The sequence below is a fragment of the Orcinus orca genome, chromosome 3, assembly GCF_937001465.1.
Source record: "Orcinus orca chromosome 3, mOrcOrc1.1, whole genome shotgun sequence".
NCBI classification, from domain to species: Eukaryota; Metazoa; Chordata; class Mammalia; order Artiodactyla; family Delphinidae; genus Orcinus; species Orcinus orca.
The window spans coordinates 170,878,829-170,899,006 of NC_064561.1; the positions used below are offsets into that span (position 1 = coordinate 170,878,829).

A 20,178-nucleotide genomic window follows, 5' to 3' on the forward strand; every position below is an offset into this window, starting at 1 on the left:
CCAGTAATATCATGTTTGTATATTAATTGATACTTCTAATTTTTTCCCTAAGTTCACATTATTTGGTGTGATCTTCCCAGAGGACCCAATTCAGCAAATAGAAGAAAAATCATGATCACAGGTTGCAAATCTGAACAGTCTCTAAAGGTCACTATCTCACATTATTACTGTGAGCACTAAAATAATGTGTGGCAGTGTTCCGTCAGATTGATATTTATATAATTCTCTACAGTTTGAATCCTAACTCAATTTGATCTCAATTTGATCCTAACAACCATGTGACCCAAATTTCTAATTTTTAAAGTATCATTCATAAAGATATGTTTGTTGTCACTTCTCTGTTACGTAGACAGAAGCAATGTCGGGGCTTATCAGTTCCTGGGACCTGACTTTCGAATACAGAAAGAAGCTAGGCGACTGGAGGTGAGATTCCTAAGGGGCCACCGCCTCTGGGTTTAAGTATATAACTTTTTCTTAAAAGATATGAAGTCATACGGGGAAACAGAAAATCGCCGGGACATAATGGCTACTTTTTCATCCTCTCCCTGAAAGACTTCAAGTTCAGAAAATTGACCCCAGGGTAGAGATAAAGTTTTTATGCTGTCTACGGTTTAGTGAAAAGCCATTTTACACGGCAGGAAAAACCCAGGGTGAATTATTTACCACCTCACTTCCTCCCAGCAGCTTTTAGAGTGCTTGCTAGAAGGTGTCAGAGTTGCTATTAGGCTGAGCTTACCGATATGGGGCCTTTTCCTCATCTTTCTCCCTGCCAATGTCCATTCCCATTCTTAGGCTCTTTAACTGAGAATTTATTTTATTTTGCTTTCTAAAATTCTTTTTAAACAAAAAGCAAAAAAAAACCCAAAACTTAAGCAGCTGGGGGTTGGAGTGTCAGGTTTAATACTTCAAGCCAGTATAAATAAGAAATAGCTGAATGAATTCACGATGCTCTTTGATAAAAACATCTTTCCTACAATTGCTGGGCTAGGCAGAATGGACTCATATGCAGAAGGGATATCAGCAGAGAACAATTTTTTACTTGCCTAAAAGCATTTCTCTTTGTCTTATAGAAATTCCGGGTCTAAAATTGCCGTTAGGATCCGACTTGCTGAATAAATAGTTTAAATGTCAGTCTTCTCGGTTACTCTGTATAAAGAGAGTCTGAGCCATCTGGGCTTCTTGTGCTTTTATTATGCTGGCTGTAAAGACAGAGCAAAATGGCTTTTTGTTTTTAGGTTAAGGCAGATGTACGCAGCCTGCCATCTTGATTTCTTTTGTATGGGTTGGCATATATTTTAGACGCTTTGAAATGTTGGAAAGATTTCAGACCAAGTTGGGGAAGAAAAAAATAGGTTTTTTTTTTCCCATGACCAAGTTTGCTACTTCAAATATTTTGTGAACAAGTGTCTTCTGAAGTAGGTACATTTATTTAACACCACTGGATGTTTCTCTAAATTTGCTGTTCATCTGTTTTTTTTGCCAGATGTTTAACTTATGTCTGAAACATGCAACCAGGATTTGGTTTCAGTGTAGACAAGAAAAGGAAGCCAGAACCTGAAATACTTTGGTCTTGTATTAACGTGCCGTGGGATAACGTTTTCCCTCCCAGCCACAAACCCTGCAACAGTCTCTCAACGTATCCTCATAATTCAGCCTTTTTTCTTTGCGGACTTGTGCTTTTATAGGTGTGTGCTTTTTTCTGGTGGCGTAGAAAAAGACACTCTTTAATGATACAAATTTAGTTGTAACTGACTTTTCTATGAATGTTTTTCTTAAGACTGGTCTTAAACTTAGAAGCTGTCTTTTGAATTTATTTTAGTTACCTGTGGAAAAGCCATTGTGTTTAAAAAAAAAAATAGGTGAGGCAGCGGATTGTATCTCTACTGTTGTCCAGCAGCAGATAAGGTTGTAGCAATCAGTAAAGGCACATAATGTGAAGATGATGGCCCGAAGCTATTTTTCAGTTATCAGAATGGAAGGAGAAAACTGCTTTAGAGGTAATGCAAAGACTTTAAGGACTGCAAATAGTTGCTATTTTAACCTTCCTGAGTAATAATCATATTTCTAAATGTAGTTGGAAAACCTCATATGCCTCTAAGATATGCTGATGGCCTAGGCACAACTAAAGAAGAGCCATGGTCTCTACCCTCGAGGACCTACACCTGTTTACCTAGTTGCCAAGGTAACTGTAACCGGTAATGGTGATGATGCTGATGTAGACTGGCCTCTTGGGTTGTCTGGAGGAGAGACTGGTCCTTATGTACATAGCTGGTAGGTATCAACTCCTATCAGCAGTATTAGCTACTAGTGTTTCCCAAAGACTTAACTAGGGAACACCAGTCGTAAATGATATTGGGAGAAGCAGGTGGGTGGGGGGAGGTTAAAGGTTTGGAAGGGTGACATTATTTTTCAGAAATGAACAGCATGCATTTAATTTTAATTTCTGTAGTAAAGAAATTAAGTGCAGAAAGAAATAAAGACATTAAGAAAGTGTTTCATTCTTTTTTTTAATAAATTAATTTTATTTCTTTATTTTTTGGCTGCATTGGGCCTTTGTTGCTGTGCGCGAGCTTTCTCTAGTTGCGGCGAGCGGGGGCTGCTCTTTGTTGCGGTGCGCGGGCTTCTCGTTGCGGTGGCTTCTCTTGTTGCGGTGGCTTCTCTTGTTGCGGAGCACGGGCTCTAGGCGCGCAGGCTCAGTAGTTGTGGCGCACGGGCTTAGTAGCTTCGCGGCATGTGGGATCTTCCTGGACCGGGGCTCGAACCCGTGTCCCCTGCATTGGTGGGTGGATTCTTAACCACTGCGTCACCAGGGAAGCCCCATGAAGAGGTGTAGTTTAGATTGAATATAAATTTGGTGACAAAGAGCAGAGTTGCAGCTATGACTCTGCCACCAACTGAATGACTTTGGACAGTTAGTCAAATGGTAACACTTAACCTTTCAGGGTTGGTTTGAGGAATAGAGAGGGAGCGTGAGAGTGTTAGGGATGTGCTGACATCATATGTACTTAGTACCTGTCACGTATTAATGAAGCATCACTACAAAGGCAAGCCCTACACAGTGAAGATGATCTTCCCCACCTTTTAATACCACTGGCTAATTATAAACCTCTTTGTGGCCACCCAACTTCTCGTCATCCTGTTTTAGCTACTTTTGACAGCAAAGAACAGGCGTCAGAAGATGATCAGTGAAACCTGTGCTCTTTTGTGATGATCAAAATCTGGGAGGGTTTCTGTTTATGATAATGGACTCTCTGGAGCCAGGTGTTAGCCTTTATGCTGAGGTGTGGGAGGGAAGGAAGAAAAGAGACTTGACAGGTCCATCCAGAACATTTTGTCTCACACCCAGAAATGACCATCATCCTTCCATGATTTCAAGGTGGTTTTCAGAGTTGCAAAAAACTTGGTGTGTAGGAAGCTTCATCCAAATCCGGTTGAATCTTATGACACCGCAACTAATGTTATAATTAGTCCTCTAATAGCCTTTCTGTTTGGCCTCATTTTACTTGGAAAACAAAATCCATATACGACCCACGAAGACTTTGCTATGATTGGTCCGCATTCTATGTTTCCCAGTGGCCAGATCCAGTAGCTTAGTGGTTCTCAGGCCTTTGTAGTCCTGCATCCAGATATTCTAGGAGACCAGCAAAGAGTTATCCCATCTCTTATATTGTCAGGTAAGGGCACTTAATAACTCTTCACCCATCATTTTAATTTTGAAAGAAAATTTTAACACACCGAAAGCAGGAAGGACAAAATTTCAGGCTAAAAGACAACAGCTTTTTAAATGGAAGAAATTAAGCTTTATGAAAAACTCATTCCGTTGTCTTATATATCTCACTTGGCTATTGAAAATTAGCAGCCTCAGTTAAGTGTTTGACATTCCCCACTACAGTTATTCAACAATAGGGGTCTTTCACCTAATGGGAGGAACTGTACTCCCAACTCCAGGTTTGTAATTTCTGGGCTTTGTCTCAGTGAGAGGTTTAGTGTTGTAGCAGGCACTTTAAATCATTCTCATCCCTTTTCCTTAAAGATGAGGCTTTTGATCATTTTAACATACCTAGTTAAGTCTTCAGTTCTAGGTTTTGTAGGATAATTAATTCAAAGAAGGAAATATACATATACATACATACATACATACATATATATATATATATATATATATATATATATATATATATATATATATATGGTCCTCTGTTTTGGATGAAAACTTACTGGAGAATTTACAAATTTTACAGACTATGTGAGGAGGGGTCTGCCCCCAATTTCTTAACTGTGGTTTCTGTGAAACTTTCAGAGTTGTGCAGACCTTGATTTAAGAACCATTGATTGAGAATAATGTAGTCAGTATAACACGTGTTCTTAATGTCGTTATAACTTTCACCTGATTTCACAGTTGGGTTGACATTAGTTTTAAGGACAAAAACTAATACACAAGGTGAAACAGAATTAATGATTGAGTGTGGATTAGGTTCTAGGATCCTGTTTATACCAGTTTTGTGTTCTAATAACGCTGTAAGACCACGCATCCTTTTCTTTTCAAAAAACAACTCGACATTTAGTTCTGGTAGATTAATTTAACCAGCAGAAAGATAAACTGAGTAAATTTTCTTGTTTCATTTTTTAATATTCTGCATTTCATATCATAATTACTTTCATAACTACACATTTGCCTGTTTTGATTGGCTCTTTTTTTTTTGGTAGCACAATTAGAGTTGTTGGAAAAGATGTGTGGATAAGTCTTGGAGTCATTGGATATAATCTTTATTTTCAGGAATCATTTTCTGTTCACTTACATTTTCTGTTCACTTACTCTGAGCACTTACTGTTCACTAAGGTGCTCTGAGACTGGAAAAACAAAACTATGAAAATTAAAGATCTGTGTTAATATGTGATGGGGATCTGATAGGAATGAAATGTGTATTTCTTCAATTTATGTAAAATACTCAGGGCCCAATTGACCAACCCTGAATCAGATAAAGAATTATTCAAATGAAAAAAGTGGATAAAAGTTGCTTGGAAGAAAATGGTTTTCTGGTAATATGATATGAACGAGTCATTTTAAGGATTCAGGGGGAAACCTGGGTGGAAACATGGAACACAGTGGTTTTTTCTTTGAGGGGAGGAGGGAACAGAAAAGTGAGTGGATTGTGATTTGTGACTAGTTTAGTAGCTGATTCATCGAGTGACTTAGGACAACGCACTTTTTCCCTGTTGTGTGTGAGGCTTTTTGTTTGTTGGGATAAATTACAATGAAGTAATATGGGTTAAGTATTTGAAGCTCTTATGTAACCAGGTAATTATTATTTACTGGTGTCCTCACTTAACCTTCCTAGCTTAACTTGTTCAAACAAGTTTTGATGCTTTAAATGAACCTCAGAAGACCTAGAAGCTTTTTGGTTAAGTGTTTAACTTCCTATTTCCCGTGACCATTTCACTCCTTTAAAAGAAGAAAATCTGTAATTTTACACACCACTACGTACTTGATGTGCCAAGTCCAAGTACTTTGCATAGACGTTTTTAAAATACTGTTTCTTTTAAACTTGGTTTTTAGCAATGGGCAGGCGACAGTAACTGTTTTAATATTATTTAGAAAGTTAGATAAAGGAGTTCTAGGACCTTAGGGAAACAAACGAAACAACGTATTTTGAAACAGGAAACTATAACATGCACTGGGGGTACACGAGCCTTACTTGTTTCATAGTCTGACATATTCTGATAGGTGGACCTTTGGCTACCAGCCCTGCCCGTCACATACTAACTGCGTGACTTTAGCCAAGTTAATTGGGATCTCTGGGTCTCAGTTTTCTCATTTATAAAATCGGGGGTAGAATAGCACCTTCCCAGAGGACTGACTGCCAGACAGAATATAAGTACCTGCCTGGTCATCTAGTTAAGAATTGCTGTAATTGTATATGCACGTGTGTATGTGTATTCATGCATATACATGTGTATAGATGTGCACACACAGGTTGTGGAAATGTTGGGGGTAGGTCATTGCCTTAGAAATTTAAAAGGGGAGAGTAGAGTGGGGAGCACGCTTTAAGCTGGAGCACGGGGGAGGTTTTGTGATGTGTGGAGGTAGGTGCTGCCCTGGGCCAGCTGTGTGTGGTTTCAGCCCGCTGCCAGGACTGGAGGCACTGGCCTCATAAATGAGTAGCCGTGGGCTCAGGGTACAAGGGGGACAGGAGGAAGCGGGGCAAGCGGAACCAGAGCCCACAGCAGGATTTCCAAAGAAACAAGCCTTTGACAGTGCAGGGCTGAGCCGACAGGAGCAGTCAGGCATCATCTGTTGGCAGCAGTGATGCCTAAGCTCCCAGGTCCTTTCGACCTGTGCGTGGTAGCCACCTGTCTGATGCTCACACAGCCCTATAACGGAGGAGGGGGTGTTTTTACCGACTTTGGACAGTTTAGGAAGGTAATGGATTGACTCACGTCAGGTCACATCACTGAAGTGACAGGATCCCTGTGAGGAGGTGATTTCCCTGGTGGAGTTCCTCTCCCTCTGCCTGGAGCCCCTGCACCTTTATTGCAGCACCTTTTAAAGGCACTTTCAGGATGAGTTTCCCCACCCGCCCCTTCCCGTGACTGGCTCTCGGCACCCTTTCTCATCCGTCTTTTATCTCCTCGGCTTCCTGCATGGGGCCAGGCATGGAGGCAATGCACTTTGAACAAAAGAGCTTTTTGCGAAAGGCAGGTGAGCAGATGCCTTAGACCCCCATCTCAGTCAACACATGGCATCAGAAACGACACTTATGGGGTGTCCCTGGTGGCACAGTGGTTACGAATCCACCTGCCAATGCAGGGGACACAGGTTCGAGCCCTGGTCCAGAAGATCCCACGTGCCGCGGAGCAACTAAGCCCATGCACCACAACTACTGAGCCCACGAGCCACAACTACTGAAGCCCGCATGCCTAGAGCCCGTGCTCCGCAGCAAGAGAAGCCACCGCAATGAGAAGCCCATGCACCGCAATGAAGAGTAGCCCCTGCTCGCCGCAACTAGAGAAAGCCCGTGTGCAACAACGAAGACCCAATGCAGCCAAAAATAAATAAATAAAATAAATTTTAGAAAAAGAAAAAGAAATGACACTTATTTACACTTTGACAGGTGTGGGGACACATTTTCGAAAGGGTACAGATACTTGTGAAGGATTTTCTGTAAGACGCTGTTTTCTAAGGGCTTACTTTATACTGTGAAACCAAGAATGTACTGGCCCCCTGATCTTCTGTTTATCACGTAGTAATACTGCTACATAGCAATCCCCCCAAAGATTAGTCTCATGCCTTCTCTGATTCAGTCTGCTTTGTCTAGTTATCAGATACTGTGCTCATCTCAGCAGGAAACATTACGGCTGAGCCTGGGTGTGAGCTAATATGTACTGGACCAGTGAAAAATCTCCAAGCCCGAGCCCACTGGACTCTGGAATAATGAGGCCAGGACAAAGAGATCATGGGCTTTAATTATTAGACACACTTACGAAAAGCTTATTAATGAAAAATAGTTTGTGAGAAGAGTTGGCATAGGATTCAGCTTCCATTGTTAAAAGTTCAAATAGAGCGTGGCTTTGTTGGAGCGTCTGAATTAATGATTAAGTGTCTCAGACCACAAAGGCTCCTCTGTTTTGATGGTCTGTGGAGCTGGTGAATTGTAACTGTCCTTTCTATCTTGGAGAAATCTGAAAAATTAAAATATTTTCAAATGGAAATGAACCTTCATCTCTGCTATTTCATGCTTACTCACACATAATTGAAAGGGTATTAAATTCATGGAGGCAAATTTCAGTGTCAGTAGAAGGAAGGACATTTTAAGCCATTTTTCTAAAATCTGGAAAATCTGTCTTGACTGTTGAGTTTTAGCTTGCTTAACAGAATTGTTCACGTTGCTAATAATTTGTTCCTACCTTTTGTACAGAAGTATTGTCTCCATTTTAATAGGCTTAACTCAACCCACAAAATAATTACCCATAATAATTCTTCTAACACACAATGAAAAGACCTTAACTTTAAAACTGAATTCATTTGAAAACTTGCATTGTTTCTTAATAATATATATTTTTTGCGGGGGTGAGGGGCTGTTTTTAGGGATATGTAAGCACCTTCTAAACATTTTAAAATCACCTCTTTTATTTTTTAAACAAAGATAGCTCTCCCTGTGTTGAAACTCTTTCCCCCCCCCCCACCCCATATATTGGTTTTAAGTTTATCTGTAGCAGCCAGATCTTTAAAATAAGGGCTTAGAGCCTATTTTTTGTTGTACCATATTGGCAACTTATAACACCTCCTCTGAAGACATGTAAACACTATACATTTGATGTAGTTTACAGTGTCAGGAGCAGCTCTGTCCCTGGAGCGGTAAGTACTAGACCACAGCCTTTTTCACAAGGGCTTCTATGAACAGAAAGAATCAAGTGTTGCCAGTGAAACGTAAAGCAAAGAGTCTCTTAGGGCAGGTGCGCTTGCTTAGGCTCTTCTGTTTTAATTTTTCTTTTTAATCACTGGGCCACAGCCTGTCAGTAGGAATCCTGCCCAGAGATTGCCAGAGCTTGCTAGATTGTTCACCCCAGGTCCTTCTCATCTCCTTCATGCATGCACACGTCTGCCCATCTTTTACCTGGCCACCCGGGCTCCTACCTTCTTCCTTCCTTTTCCACTACACTTGGAATTAAAGTACACAGATCGCCTCTTGTGACTGTAATGAAGTGGGTTGCCAAAGTGAAGGGCATGGGGGAACAGAGACTTGAACCCTGGTCTTACAGGTAATCTTGAACGTGAGGGGTTGTTTATTTATGTATTTATTTTTTACTACGTAGGTGCTGAATTGCTACCAGAATCTCTGAAATCTTCTTCCTCCTCACATTTAAAAAAAAATAAATTTATTTATTTATTCTTGGCTGCATTGGGTCTTTGTTGCTGAGCGCGGGCTTTCTCTAGTTGCAGCAAGCGGAGGCTCAGTAGTTGTGGCTCACAGGCCCTAGAGTGCGTGGGCTTCAGTAGTTGTGGCACGTGGGCTCAGTAGTTGTGGCGCACGGGCTTAGTTACTCCGCGGCATGTGGGATCTTTCTGGACCAGGGCTTGAACCTGTGTCCCCTGCATTAGCAGGTGGATTCTTAACTACTGTGCCACTAGGGAAGTCCCCTCCTCACTTTTTTATTTCCCTGAAGTGTCCTACTAAATCACCCAAGCATGTAAATCCTGAAACCCTTCTTCTTCCCTAATATTCAGCTGGTTAATATCCTACAGATTCTGTCCTGCTGACAGTGCCCTGTCTGTTCATGGTGACCGTTTCATGGGCCCTTTTCCTGGGTTCTCTCTCCCCACCCGGTCACCTGGGGGTGCCTCAGCAGAACATCAGTAATAATGATGTTCAGCACGTGTGGACCATGGCTGGGTGCTGCACCAAGCTCTTTTTAACTGTTATTTCAGTGTCCCAGGAGCCTTCTGGTCCAGGGATCTCCAGGGTCGCGTCAGGCACGTGGCATGAGCTTTCAGACTGTGCTCCAGGGTCGAGGAGAGACCGTGGTCTCGGGTGCTCTTCAGTGGTTCTCAGTTGTCACCCGCGTGGTTCTCTTCGTAAGCCGATTGCAGAAACCTCCACTGCAAACCTCTGCCCAGGCAGACCGTCTGGGGCAGGGGCCAGGTGTACCTGTATCCACTGCATACACCTGTATCTGCCCCATGTGGCCACAGTGAAGATGCCCATGCTTTATGGAGCCTGAGTGCCTTCCTGACGGGGGCATTATGGCATCTGGAAGTGTGTAGAGTTCTGTCCTGTTACCCCTGAAACCGAGGCCAGAGGCATTTAGGGGCCGGGGCCTGGGGGACCCAGCATGTGGACAGCCAAGGGCTCTCCTGTCTGAATGGTGGACAGGCACTTTACCTTGGACGAGGTGTGCACGGCAAGGCCCCTTGTTAGTGTTGCAGTGCTCTTACACAAGCAGGTGTAAAACCAGACAGGGACGGGTTGGTGGCAAGATGATGAGGTGCCTGGAGAACAGCTGGCAGGGAACAGGGGGTGGGAAGGAGCAGGGCGCACCCAGGGACAGTGGCCAGGCCAGTCCCGTCCCTTCCCTCCTCTGCTCTCTTCCTGGCCCCGTGCCTCCAGACTGCCTGGGGCTCAGCTGCACTGCTCCGTGCTCAGCTCTGAGCCTCTGATTTTTATGGGTTGGGTCCACTTGTCGTGCTCGGGCTGACCTTCCTCGTTCCGGGACTGCTGGTTTTACCGAGTTCCAGCCCTTGGTTCCCATTTGGTGCCTGGTGGTCAGCATGGTGTCAGAGGGGCTCCAGCTGGTGAGTTTCAGCGTTTGAGGGGGGCTCGGTGTGCCCACGAGGGAAGGGCATCGGTGTATGTGGAGTTTCTGCATGTGTCACCGTCGGGGCCAAGTGCTTAACTCAAGTATTTTTTTTTACTTTTTTATTTTTATCTTTATTTTTTAAAATATATAGCTCTATCTTCTTTATGCTTTAAAACACCTCTGTGTGTGATGTATATGCATAGAAAAAAAATCAGGAAAGAGAAAGCTTTCATATTTTATTTTCTTAATTTTTTTGGAAATAATTTCAATCTTAAAGAAAGTTGCAAGAATAACAATAGTACAACGAACACCCACATATCCTTTACATAGCTTCACACGTTAGCATTTTACTCTATTTGCTTTACTGCTTGCTGTTTCTCTTCCATATACATCTAGATCTACATGTATTCACACAGACACACACAAATGATATATACATAACATTTTTCTAAATGATTCAAGAGTAAGTTACTTGCATAAAGCCCTTCACCCCCAAATATTTCAGTGAGGATTTCCTCTAAATAATAATATTCTTACATTTACACAGTAGTGTTTTCAGCTTCAGGAAATTTAATATACAATATTTTTATCCAAACAAACAGCCATAAGCAAATTTTTTAGTTGACCTGATAATTTCCTAGGTAGCATTAATTCTTTTTTTTGAATTTTTGAATTCTATTTAATTATTTTTTTATACAGCAAGTTCTTATTATTTATCCATTTTATACATATTGGTTTATATATGTCAATCCCAATCTCCTAATTCATCTCACCGCCACCCTCCCCCCGCTTTCCCCCCTTGGTGTCCATACGTTTGTTCTCTACATCTGTGTCTCAATTTCTGCCCTGCAAACTGTTCATCTGTACCATTTTTCTACATTCCACATATATGTGTTAATACACGATATTTGTTTTTCTCTTTCTGACTTACTTCACTCTGTATGACAGTCTCTAGATCCATCCAGGTCTCTACAAATGACCCAGTTTCATTCCTTTTTATGGCTGAGTAATATTCCATTGTATGTATGTACCACATCTTCTTTATCCATTCGTCTGTTGATGGACATTTAGGTTGCTTCCATGACCTGGCTATTGTAAATAGTGCTGCAATGAACATTGGGGTGCATGTGTCTTTTTGAATTACGGTTTTCTCAGGGTATATGCCCAGTAGTGGGATTGCTGGGTTGTATGGTAGTTCTGTTTTTAGTTTTTTAAGGAACCTCCATACTGTTTTCCATAGTGGCTGTATCAATTTATATTCCCACCAACAGTGCAGGAGGGTTCCCTTTTCTCCACACCCTCTCCAGCATTTGTTGTTTGTAGATTTTCTGATGATGCCCATTCTAACTGGTGTGAGGTGATACCTCATTGTAGTTTTGATTTGCATTTCTCTAATAATTAGTGATGTTGAGCAGCTTTTCATGTGCTTCTTGGCCATCTGTATGTCTTCTTTGGAGAAATGTCTACTTAGGTCTTCTGCCCATTTTTGGATTGGGTTGCTTGTTTTTTTACTGTTGAGCTGCATTAGCTGTTTATATATTTTGGAGATTAATCCCTTGTCCGTTGATTCGTTGGCAAATATTTTCTCCCATTCTGAGGGTTGTCTTGTCATCTTGCTTATGATTTCCTTTGCTGTGCAAAGGTCTGAAGTTTCATTAGGTCCCATTTGTTTATTTTTGTTTTTATTTCCACTACTCTAGGAGGTGGATCAAAAAAGATCTTGCTGTGATTTATGTCAGAGTGTTCTTCCTGTGTTTTCCTCTAAGACTTTTATAGTATCTGGTCTTATATTTAGGTCTCTAATCCATTTTGAGTTTATTTTTGTGTATGGTGTTAGGGAGTGTTCTAATTTCATTCTTTTACATGTAGCTGTCCACTTTTCTCAGCACCACTTATTGAAGAGACTGTCTTTTCTCCATTATATATCCTTGCCTCTTTTGTCTTAGATTAGTTGACCATAGGTGCGTGAGTTTCCCTCTGGGCTTTCTATCCTGTTCCATTGATCTATATTTCTGTTTTTGTGCCAGTACCATACTGTCTTGATTACTGTAGCTTTGTAGTATAGTCTGAAGTCAGGGAGTCTGATTCCTCCAGCTCTGTTTTTTTCCCTCAAGACTGCTTTGGCTATTTGGGGTCTTTTATGTCTCCATACAAATTTTAAGATTTTTTTGTTCTAGTTCTGTAAAACATGCCATTGGTAATTTGATAGGGATTGCATTGAATCTGTAGATTGTTTTGGGTAGTATAGTCATTTTCACAGTGTTGATTCTTCCAGTCCAAGAACATGGTATATCTCTCCATCTGTCATTATCATCTTCAATTTCTTTCATTAGTGTCTTATAGTTTTCTGCATACAGGTCTTTTGTCTCCTTAGGTAGGTTTATTCCTAGGTATTTTATTCTTTTTGTTGCAGTGGCACATGGGAGTGTTTCCTTAATTTCTTTCAGATGTTTCATTATTAGTGTATAGGAATGCAAGAGATTTCTGTGCATTAATTTTGTATCTTGCAACTTTACCAGATTCATTGATTAGCTCTAGTAGTTTTCTGGTGGCATCTTTAGGATTCTCTATGTATAGTATCAGGTCATCTGCAAACAGTGAGAGTTTTACTTCTTCTTTTCCCATTTGTATTCCTTTTATTTCTTTTTCTTCTCTGATTGTTGTGGCTAGGACTTCCAAAACTATGTTGATTAATAGTGGTGAGAGTGGACATTCTTGTCTTGCTCCTGATCTTAGCGGAAATGCTTTCAATTTTTCACCATTGAGAGTGATGTTTGCTGTGAGTTTGTCATATATGGCCTTTATTATTTTGAGACAGGCTCTCTCTGTGCCCACTTTCTGGAGAGTTTTTATCATAAATGGGTGTTGAATTTTGTCAAAAGCTTTTTCTGCATCTATTGATAAGATCATGTGGTTTTTATTCTTCAGTTTGTTAATATGGTGTATCACATTGATTGATTTGCATATATTGAAAAATGCTTGCATTCCTGGGATAAATCCCACTTGATCATGGTGTATGATCCTTTTAACATGTTGTTGGATTCTGTTTGCTGTTATTTTGCTGTGGATTTTTGCATCTATATTCATCAGTGATATTGGTCTGTAATTTTCTTTTTTTGTAGTATCTTTGTCTGGTTTTGGTATCAGGGTGATGGTGGCCTCATAGAATGAGTTTGGGAGTGTTCCTTCCTCTGTAATTTTTTGGAAGAGTTTGAGAAGGATGGGTGTTAGCTCTTCTCTAAATGTTTGATAGAATTCACCTGTGAAGCCATCTGGTCCTGGACTTGTTGGAAAATTTTTAATCACAGTTTCAATTTCATTACTTGTGATTGGCCTGTTCATACTTTCTATTTCTTCCTGGTTCAGTCTTGGAAATTTACACCTTTCTAAGAATTCATCCATTTCTTCCAGGTTGTCCATTTTATTGGCATGGAGTTGCTTGTAGTAGTCTCCTTAGGATGCTTTGTATTTCTGCAATGTCTTTTGTAACTTCTCCGTGTTCATTTCTAATTTTATTGATTTGAGTCCTCCCCCTCTTTTTCTTGATGAGTCTGGCTAATAGTTTATCAATTTTGTTTATCTTCTCAAAGAACCAGCTTTTAGTTTTATTGACCTTTGCTATTGTTTTCTTTGTTTCTATTTCATTTATTTCTGCTCTGATCTTTATGATTTATTTCCTTCTACTAACTTTGGGTTTTGTCTTCTGTCTGTAGTTCCTTTAGGCATCGGGTTGGATTGTTTATTTGCGATTTTTCTTGTTTCTTGAGGTAGGCTTGTATTGCTCTAAACTTCCCTCTTAGAACTGCTTTTGCTGCATCCCATAGGTTTTGGATTGTCGTGTTTTCATTGTCATTTGTCTCTAGGTATTTTTTGATTTCCTCTTTGATTTCTTCAGTTGTCTCTTGGTTATTTAGTAACATATTGTTTAGCCTCCATGTGTTTGTGTTTTTTACATTTTTTTCCCGTAATTGATTTCTAATCTCATAGCATTGTGGTCAGAAAAGATGCTTGATATGATTTCAGTTTTCTTAAATTTACTGAGACTTGATTTGTGACCCAAGATATGATCTATCCTGGAGAATGCTCCATGTGCACTAGAGAAGAAAGTGTAATCTGCTGTTTTGGGAGGGAATGTCCTATAAATATCAGTTAAATCTATCTGGTCTATTGTGTCATTTAAAGCTTCTTTTTCCTTATTTATTTTCATTTTGGATGATCTGTCCATTGGTGTAAGTGAGGTGTTCAAGTCCCCCACTATTATTGTGTTACTGTCAATTTCCTCTTTTATATCTGTTAGCAGTTGCCGTATGTATTGAGGTGCTCCTATGTTGGGTGCATAAATATTTATAATTGTTATATCTTCTTCTTGGATTGATCCCTTGATCATTATGTAGTGTCCTTCCTTGTCTCTTGTAACAGTCTTTATTTTAAAGTCTATTTTACCTGATATGAGTATTGCTACTCCAGCTTTCTTTTGATTTCCATTTGCATGGAATATCTTTTTCCATCCCCTCACTTTCAGTCTGTGTGTGTCCCTAGGTCTGAAGTGGGTCTGTTGTAGAGAGCATATATATGGGTCTTGTTTTTGTATCCATTCAGCGAGCCTGTGTCTTTTGGTTGGAGCATTTAAACCATTCATGTTTAAGGTAATTATCGATATGTATGTTCCTGTTACCATTTTCTTAATTGTTATGGGTTTGTTTTTGTAGGTCCTTCTCTTGTGTTTCCCACTTAGAGAAGTTCCTTTAGCATTTGTTGTAGAGCTGGTTTGGTGGTGCTGAATTCTCTTAGATTTTGCTTGTCTGTAAAGCTTTTGATTTCTCCATCGAATCTGAGTGAGATCTTTGCCGGGTAGAGGAAACTTGGTTGAAGGTTCTTCCCTTTCACCACTTTAAATAAATATGTCATGCCCTCCCTTCTGGCTTGTAGAGTTTCTGCTGAGAAATCAGCTCTTTACCTTATGGGGATTCCCTTGTATGTTTTTTGTTGTTTTTCCCTTGCTGCTTTCAATAATTTTCCTTTGTCTTTAATTTTTGCCAACTTGATTACTATGTGTCTCAGTGTGTTTCTCCTTGGGTTTATCCTGCCTGGGACTCTGTGCGCTTCATGGACTTGGGTGGCTATTTCCTTTCCCATATTAGGGAAGTTTTCAATTATAATCTCTTCAAATATTTTCTCTGGTCCTTTCTCTCTCTCTTCTCCTTCTGGGACCCCTATAATGCGAATGTTGTTGCGTTTAATGTTGTCCCAGAGGACTCTTAGGCCATCTTCATTTCTTTTCATTCTTTTTTCTTTATTCTGTTCCATGGCAGTGAATTCCACCATTCTGTCTTCCAGATCACTTATCCGTTCTTCTGCCTCAGTTATTCTGCTATTGATTCCTTCTAGTGTAGTTTTCATTTCAGTTATTGTATTGTTCATCTCTGTTCTTCAATTCTTCTAGGTCTTTGTTAAACATTTCTTGCATCTTCTCAGTCTTTGCCTCCATTCTTTTCCCGAGGTCCTGGATCATCTTCACTATCATTATTCTGAATTCTTTTTCTGGAAGGTTGCATATCTCCATTTAGTTGTTTTCCTGGGGTTTTATCTTGTCCCTTCATCTGGTACATAGCCCTCTGCCTTTTCATCTTGTCTGTCTTTCTGTGAATGTGGTTTTTGTTCCACAGGCTGCAGGATTGTAGTTCTTCTTGCTTCTGCTGTCTGCCCTCTGGTGGATGAGGCTATCTAAGAGGCTTGTGCAAGTTTCCTGATGGGAGGGACTGGTGGTGGGTAGAGCTGACTGTTGCTCTGGTGGGCAGGGCTCAGTAAAACTTTAATCCGCTTGTCTGCTGATGGGTGGGCCTGGGTTCCCTCCCTGTTGGTTGGTTGGCCTGATGTGACCCAGCACTGGAAGCTACCTGGGCTCTTTGGTGGGGCTAATGGCAGACTCTGGGAGGGCTCATGCCAAGGAGTACTCCCCAGAACTTCAGCTGCCAGTGTCCTTGTCCCCACGGTGAGACAGAGCCACCCCCCACCTCTGCAGGAGACCCACCAACACTAGCAGGTAGGTCTGGTTCAGTCTCCTGTGGGATCACTGCTCCTTCCCCTGGGTCCCGATGTGCAAACTACTTTGTGTGTGCCCTCCAAGAGTGGAGTCTCTGTTTCCCCCAGTCCTGTCGAAGTCCTGTAATCAAATCCCGGTAGCCTTCAAAGTCTGATTCTCTAGGAATTTCTCTTCCTGTTGCCAGATCCCCAGGTTGGGAAGCCTGACATGGGGCTCAGAACCTTCACTCCAGTGCGTGGAGTTCTGTTTTATAACTGTTCTCCAGTTTGTCAAGTGTTTTTTTTAAAAAAAACAGCAGTTTGAGGTATGATTCCCCTCCCGTAGACGATACCCATTTAAAGTGTACAGTTCACTGGTTTTAAGTAGATTCACAGGTTGTACAGTCATCACCACAATCAGTTTTAGAACATTTTTACCACCCAGAGGAAACCTCAGACCCATGAGCAGTCACTCCCCATTTCCCCTCCCATCCTCCCCAGTGCCCGGCAACCACTAATCTACTTCCTGTCTCGGGATTTGCTTATTCTGGACATTTGCTATAAATGGGATCATATAATGTGTGGCCTTTTGGGTCTGACCTCTTTCACTTGGCAAAATGCTTTCAAGGTTCATCCGTGTTTGCGTTTATCAGTACTTCATCCCTTTTTCTTGCTGAATAGTATTCCATTGTATAGGTACACCACATGGTGTTTACCCACCCATCTGTTGATAGACATTGGATTGTTTTCACTTTTTGGCATATAGAAATAATGCTGCTAGGAACATTTGTGTATAACTTTTTTCCATGGACATTTGTTTTCATTTCTCTTGGGCCTATACCTAGGTGTGGAATTGGTGGGACAGATGGTAACTTTGTTTGCCCTATTGGACAACTCGGAAGCAGCTGCACCACTTTACACTCCCTCCAGCAGTGTGTTAACTCACATACTTTTAACAGGAGCATATATAGCTATCAAGTCATTTCTAGTGCAAATCTTGGGGTCTTTGAGGGAATTGGCTGCTCTGAGTTTGATGCAACTTCTCAGTTTTCAGATGTCCATGAGGTGAGAGGCTGTCACTTGGTGAATTTTTGTCATCATGTTCTTATCAGTTTCCATCTGCTCTTCTCCATTATCGTAGCCCCTGGAAAGTAGATGAAGGTGGATTGGCATGGATGGGTGAAGCCTGAGTATCGTAGGCGTGTTGTAGTGAAAGGGGGAGTGGGGGTCAAGCTTGCAGTGTTGAGGTCTCTGCATCTGTGAGAAGGAGCTGCTCTCTGATGGGAATATGGACCATTTGGGAGTGAGTGAGACGGGGTGGGAGCCCCTTTGTCTTTGTACTGTGTTTTGAATCTGTAACGTTCTAAAATTGAAACTTGAAGAGATACTAGCTTTTATAAGGATACTGCCAAGGTTTTATAAGGATATTGCCAGAAAGGAAGGATGTCCAAACTCTTTTTGGGAGAGCTCAGTGGCGGATGGGAAGCTATACAGAGAGTGATGATATTGACAGAAACATGGCCACGTTTATCCCACATAACCTTTGCTCTTCAGATTAAGATTTCAACCAGATTCCCATCATTTTCTGTAAACCTCAGGTGCTCCGGCTTTTTAGATATTTAGACCAGATTTCTAGCAGAAGATGTGCAGGGCTTTTATACCTTTTTGCATTCACAGACATTTACAGAGAAACAAGAATGCCTTGTTGATACTGTTCAGGGGAAGACAAACAAGCAGTATTTTTTTTAGCCCCTTATTTTGTTCATGTATTTGGTACATGGAAAAGTACCTCAGTACCTAGTATTAATTGTTCTTATTAATTACACTTTTTAAAAGAGATCCTTGCCATCTTAGTGACCTATATTTTATTCAGTCTTTTTCTGGCCTCTGCCTCCTCGTAATCCTTTCAGTAATTCAAGTAGCATTTTGCTGCCATTTCTAGAGATTTCCTTGGTGGTGGGGGGGTTTGGCACAGAGGGAAAGCGTGGGAGTTCACTATTCGATGTTCTAAGCTGTTGTGCTTTGTTTCTGGCCTTTCCTGTTATCTCCTGGATGGTGTGTTTTCTCCTAGTTTTGTACCGTCACTTTGAGCCAAGCTGACCTCTTGCCGCTTCGTAGATATTTTACCAAACCAGCAGCCAAAAATGACTTCTGGTTTCAGTCTAGAATCTGGAGTCATTCCGATTCTATTTTTGTTCACTGGATTAAGAAATACTTTGCATGGTATCTCTTAATTCTTACTTGACACTAGGAAATGAGTGGCACACAAAAAACAGAATGCTTAAAGATTGGATTCGTAAAATTGATGCTGACTCTGTTTTGAAACTCCAAGATGTATGGGTATTTGGCTCAAATAGGGTTTTTTTCATTTCACTTAAGAGCAACCAAGGAATTACTGTCATATTATTAAGTTTAAAGGCAGTTTCAAGACAGCCAATAAATGAAAAATGTTCACTTACAACTCAGCCTTTGGAGTTAGGTTTTAGGTGACAGACGCAAGGTGCTCAGTATATGACCTCAGCATCCTAGAAGGGCAACTGGTACTCATCCCTTTAATGGACAGTTAGTCAGTAGCCACTGGTGCCAGATGTTTGACTAGGCAGTGAGGACCCAGAGGTTTTCATGAGGCCCAGTCCAGGTCCAGTACAAGGATGGCAGCTCACTTCCAGCTACTGTACACATCACGATTCGCCCTCCTTCACTGGCCCATCTGCAGCCCCAGATCCTCAACATGGTAGCCCAGAAAAGCAGTCACTTCCACCCAGGAGGTGAAAGTTTAGCTATGCCCAGTTCCTAGGCAGAGGTAGGAGAGGGGAGATTACAGCATACGGTGGTGACAGGAGAGGGTTCTGTCCAAGGTGCTGTGGAAGAGAAGGACACTGCAGTCAGGTGGGGCACGGTGGCTGAGGTTGGGAAGAGGGGTGACCTGGAGGAATGCAGGACAGACCCCAAGAGGGTTGTCCGCGGTGTGGAAAGCAGGGAAAGGGGGCCAGAGACTGATGCGGCTGGAGAAGCAGCAGGAGCCCCTCAGGAAAGGCATTGTAGGGAAACCACATTAAGATTATTGCTTATCCTGCAAGTGACTGGGAACAAACCGTGAGAGAGTTTCAATCAGGGTGCGATCAGATTACATCACTGGTAACAGTACCTAACAACGGAAATATCTGAGTCGCTCGCTCAGTACCAAGAATTGTATCAAATCCCTTATGGGCATTGTCTGACTCCTTTTTCTCCCGAACACTCTATGAGATGTAGATATTGTTATTATCCTCGTTCTGTAGCTGGTGCAGCTGAGGGTGAGAAAGCAGAGTCACCGGAGCAAGTTGAGATTGCTCTGCCAATCGACAGCAGAGTAGGGCTCAAAGCCCTCCGAGTCTGTGCTGTTCAGACCTGAGTGGCGTCCCCTTCAAGGTCCTAGTCGATCCCAGTGTGGGAAACACCGGCCAAAGAAACCAAAGTTTCATCTCGGGAAGTTTCTTTCCATTCTGAGTTATCAGTGCCTGGAAAAATTGTCATTAAAAGTAGTAAAAACATTTTTTTAATCATTAAAGTTAAAACTCAAAACTTTTCTTAGCCTTCAAATTGAGAACCGCTGGATTCATACCATGGGGGTCTGGAGGCAGAGAAACTAGTTAGGAAGCAGTTACTGGGGTCCAGGTGAAACATGAGTGGTGAGAGCTGAGGCCGGAGGAGGGAGTGGAGAGACGATGGAATCCAGGTGGTCTCAGTCAGTTGCCAGGACTTGGAAGGTAGGCATGGTGGCCAGCAAAGGGGAGGGATTTTAGGTGGACTTTGCTTTCTCACTTGGGAGGCCGGCAATGAGAGTGTCATTCCTGACGTGGAGGAGGTCTGTTTATGTTT

At 41.6% G+C, this 20,178-nt stretch overlaps 1 protein-coding gene across 3 annotated transcripts in view; it reads left to right on the top strand.

Annotated features, from left to right (window-relative positions):
• MYO10 (myosin X) overlaps positions 1-20,178 on the top strand; it is a 221,120-nt gene that overhangs the window by 68,710 nt on the left and 132,232 nt on the right. Inside the window, exon 1 of one of the 3 annotated variants that reach the window (XM_049708321.1) lies at positions 10,253-10,291. The exons of the other annotated variants lie outside the window; for them this stretch is intronic. Coding sequence (XP_049564278.1) covers positions 10,268-10,291 — 24 coding nt within the window. The 5' untranslated portion in view covers positions 10,253-10,267. Of the gene's footprint in view, positions 1-10,252; positions 10,292-20,178 lie in introns of those variants that run through there. 3 annotated transcript variants of the gene reach the window in all.